Source organism: Micromesistius poutassou, assembly GCF_964030765.1.
Source record: "Micromesistius poutassou genome assembly, chromosome: 19".
Classification (NCBI taxonomy): domain Eukaryota; kingdom Metazoa; phylum Chordata; class Actinopteri; order Gadiformes; family Gadidae; genus Micromesistius; species Micromesistius poutassou.
In genome coordinates, this window is record NC_140289.1 from 3,272,401 (window position 1) to 3,277,040 (window position 4,640).

Sequence of the window (4,640 nt, forward strand, 5' to 3'; positions counted from 1 at the left end):
TTATCAAACTCCTGAACAATATTTACTTGTACTATTATGATTGAAGTGTATTTTATTGAAGTGGTACAATCAACATGTTGTTCGTACATTGTAGGCCTACAGCGATTGGTCAACATTTGGAACCAAACCATTAGTATGGGTATGAAACATTGGGAAATAACCACTTGGCTGAGGCTAGGGGGGAATTCTTGGCCTCCTTTTTCCACCACTAGGGCTACTGGTTTGCCTGGCTTTGCATTCCTTGGTTATGTATGGCACAATAAGTACGCTAAGCAAGCCATTTATACATTTGGCAACATCTCTCTGATCAATAAAAACCAACATAAACTCCAAAGGTCTACCCTTGTATAATTGGAAAAAAAACATTAAAAAAAACATATAATATAACATATAATATAACCCCAAGTAGGCCTATTTCACCATGTGTGTTAACAGTCCCCTTCCCTCCAATTTATATTATCCACTAAAGTTAAACTTGTCTCAGTGTGTGCATCCTGAAGCCAAAACAATCAAAGTGGAAAACATCACATAATAAATTCACATTCTACCTTCTTAACATAGCGGCCTGTGCAGTGCAGGTTCATGCATAAAATGAAAGAAATCCTACAAAGAGTCTAGTTTCTGCCGAAGCTTTATGGCAGTCCAAAGCGTACACGCAGTCAGTCTTGCGGAGGCGGAGGACTGGTCCTGGGGGAGACCGCCAGGCGCTGCAGGAGGATCTCTGTGTCCAGCTGTAGGGCGTCCTGATCCAGGTCCGCCGCGTCCACCTGCCAGGGGACAGTGAATGAAGAGCCAGGGCCGGTCATCGAGAGCATCGAGTTAAGGCTTAGTTCCACGTCGACGCAAAAGCAAGGGGGTTTAAGGACCCGTTACGTCCTTGTGGACCCTCCTTGCATCCACCGCAAGGGCCTGCCGTGCGCCTCCCAAAGATTGTAACCTTGCACCGAGGCAGACGCAAGCAGCAAGGGCTGTGATTGGTCTGCTTACTAAAACCCGACGCAGAACCAAAACAGGTTCACGACTGCGTCAAAGCGTGGTCGGTGCATTGCGTGAACTGAGCCTTTAGTGACAGAAAGAAGACTTTCCTTGTCTCGTCTCACTGAGCGACGCCACACTGTAATAGGATGCAAGCATTATCAATCATCCTTCACCTGTTGATCTTCCCTTTTAAGTATCAGCCATAACAATTTGTTATAGTAACAGTGTGTAGGCCCAAGTGGCTCTCTCTTCTTTCGTCAGCCGATCCGATTTAGTCATGACTCACCTGGAATGCCAGGCCTAGGGTGTGGTCCAAAGCAGCCGGCTCTAGAGCTGGGTCTAACGACGTAAGGGCAGCGCGCACATCTGCGACCGACACCGGCCTGTGCAAAAATGGAAACATGCATCAGAAACCATGCAAACATCTACCTCGAATGCAAACAGAACAAACTCGTTGCTCGTTGCAGCTGCAGGGGGTGGGGCTTCAGGGCTCTGCGGACATGGTCACTGTACTCGGATGCTGGATATACTGTTGTTATATAACTCTGACTATGCTCAAGGAAAGACGCAACATCGGCCTGTTGGGAAAGGCACTGAACAGGCACTGGGCTGGTGAGGACCCGAGGAAGTGCAGGGTTGAGTGGGAGGTCGTTTTAATGAGCTGCTCTCGAGGAAGCTGGGGATAATACCAGAGGCCAAGCAATTTCAAAAATGTCCATGGGCACTGCGCTATGGAATGGAAATAATGTACAACATTCTTCAACTATTTGTACTGTTGTTGCCCTTAGTGGTGACAGAAATAACTACATTCCAAATAGGGAAATCCTCCATTGTTTTGGCAAGGTTTTTCTATTTTTACTTGCTATTCAGTGTGTGTGTGTGTGCCTACCCCTTCCCATCAAGTAGTTCCCGGAGCTGGTTGATGTACACCTGCCTATCACCCAGTGACGGTGTCTGCACACGCTCCAGGGAATCTCCATCTTCACCACCATCTCCCTCCTAACAAAAGCAGTTGGAAAAGGGGGATTCGGTCATTTCTATCTAAACCAACAGCCGTCACAACTCCATATACGTCAACCCTCTTCCAACAAGGTGCAGATTCACACTTGCATCTACTTATGTAGATCCCATTTAGGTGTAAGGTATCAGCATCAAACCCGGTTATATAACCCCATTAGCCTGATTGCAGACACATCGGTATGAGAAAAATACTACATATTGAACTATCTCAATGTATTATAATATAATATTGGTGAGAAAAGCATAGATGGCAAGATATGTATAGGAAGAGTACAAATAAAAAAATACCTAGTTTAACCGTCAGTGATATAAAATAAAGACTTCGGTTGCTTTGGATTTGTTTTGCAGTACAGGAGGAACCGAAGCGATTAGGAAGTGTCACTCTCCGAACTCAAGATTCGGAGGGTAGTTATAAAGTAGGTTAGGTCAACATTTTTGACACGCGTGGCAATCGTTAACAAGAGGATGTTAGGATATAAGTAACCAGCCTTGTGGTCATGCTTTAGGTCATCTTCTGGGTCCACACACGGCTGCACGCCGTCTCTCTTACGCTCCTCTTGCAGGGTGTCATGTTCCCTCTTCAACCGGTCAAAGTCCCCCTGTAGCTCCTGCAACTGGGAAAGCAACGGAGGAGCAACCGTCACGCACAGGCTGCAGTGCGACAGACAGACCTACAGTCAACAAAAGCACAGACACAACGCACAGAGTCGGCGTGTCCAGTACCTGCAGCAGGGTGCGTTTGTGCACATCCTCCAGCTCGTCCCAGTCCTGACGAGGCACCACCCCCCAGTACTCCGACTTTATCCTGGTGAGCTCCTCCTCAGTGTTGCTCAGGTCCTTTCGACACGCCTTCAATGCGATCATGAGCTTCACCGGGTCCTTTTCCTCGTCGTCTATATTGTGTGTGTGTGTGTGTGTGTGTGGGGCGGGGGGGGGCGCGTTCGTTTTTAGTCACATCATGATCGATTTCTGACAGCTCCAGCCTGCACTGAACTGTGGGAGACAACTGGTTATTGCAATTCAGCATTTAGAAAATCCCTGACTGTTCAAATCAATTAATTATTAATGATTCATGATTCAATTAATAGCTTTTTTACTATTTACTTTATACTATAATACTGGATAATTTGGTGCACTGAGACACCTATCAATATTGGGCAATAATGTATAGGTCTAGTTCGGAATGATGTCATTTATAGTTTACATACATAAAGATATATTTTCTTTTATTTATTGTTTGTCGTTCTTACCCTTGTTTATCTGTATTTTCTCATTTTTACTTTACTCTGGTCCTGTCAAGTTCCCATCCTATCTTATCATGTATGGCCCCCCCCCCCGACACGGACCCCTTGCCTTACACGCTTGTCTGTCGTAGGCCTCCTCATCCTGCTCTGCGGAGCAGCGGCACAGGCTGTACTTGAGGAGCAGCAGGCTGCGGGAGTCTCTCTCCTCCCTGTACTGCCGGTACTGATTGGCCAGGTCAAACTGCAGACGGGAAACCTGGGGGGATATAAGGGGGGGGTGCATCGCACCAGAGTTAGCCTTAGGCTAATTTACATCTGCAGTCCCGCAGATAGAGTTAGATTGGGCAAGAAATAACAGGAAAATAATGGTTAGCTGTACAGAGAAGGTATGGGTTTTTGTAAATGATATCATTAACATGATGTCCTGTAGCATGATATAACAAACATGCAACTGAAAGGATGTTCTTCGGTCATCTATGGAAAATGTGTAGACTGTTCTATGTTATGTGTTTGATTTAAACTGTCCCCGGTGGTAGGGGGGGGGGGGGGGGGGGGGGGATTTGTACTTACTGTACAAATTACTTGATGCACAAAACTGTACATCACAAGGAGAAACACTTAACAAACATCATCACACAAGGATTACAGACACCGTACACACACCTTACACACATAGTCACGCAACAATACCGGACAGTAACAATCCATAAAATATAATCCAGCGGCACACAAAAGAAAAAGGCAAAAACAACATAAGAAAAAGACTTCTAGTTCTCTCAGCCAGTCACCCTGTTTAGGGCTGCTGCTGAGGGTGTATGGCCAAAGCGAGCCGTCCTGCAGTACCAGTAACTGCAACCAGAGGGCAGTAAAGTGAATGGCAGTAAATAGAACAGAGCCTGGGGTTTGCTACTTGTGTTGTTGAAGGGAATTCCCTAAATGAATCCGGATGATGAAACAAATATGAGACCGAGAGCGAACTACAACGATTTCATGGGAATTGAGGAAGCAAATAAACATGTCAACAAAAGAGGAAGCCTTGGTAATGGTTGAGAATAAAACAAGAGGAAAAAGCATCCATACCACTGCGTTCTGTCTCTCCTCCTGCTCCCTCATGTCCTCCATATCCTTCAGAAGCTGTCGTTTCTCCTCCTCCAGGGCTCTCACCTGGGCTTGCCCGTCGTCCCAGCGGGCCAGAACCTTTCTGTTGCACTCCTCCGTCACGAGCCATACCCGTGACTGGAGTGGCTTCAGTTCCCTGATCTGATTTTGCAGATGTACTAAACAAACAAATAAACAATAAATTAATAATATGAATATATAATATTACCACCATTTATGTGGCTTAATTTGTGACTTCATGAATTATCTGGGAGTTAATATTGTGGCACAAATTTAAAG

The 4,640-nt window shown here is 45.6% G+C and overlaps 1 protein-coding gene across 1 annotated transcript; it reads right to left on the reverse strand.

Annotated features, from left to right (window-relative positions):
* Window positions 1–659: 659 nt before the first annotated feature.
* tsnaxip1 (translin-associated factor X interacting protein 1) lies at window positions 660–4,364 on the reverse strand (the record flags this gene model as incomplete). Its single annotated transcript, XM_084484009.1, has 7 exons — window positions 660–767; window positions 1,265–1,361; window positions 1,868–1,977; window positions 2,487–2,612; window positions 2,722–2,891; window positions 3,357–3,498; window positions 4,323–4,364. 7 exons carry the CDS (start codon window positions 4,362–4,364, stop codon window positions 660–662), a joined length of 795 nt encoding a protein of 264 aa, XP_084340135.1.
* Between the last annotated feature and the right edge of the window lie 276 nt (window positions 4,365–4,640).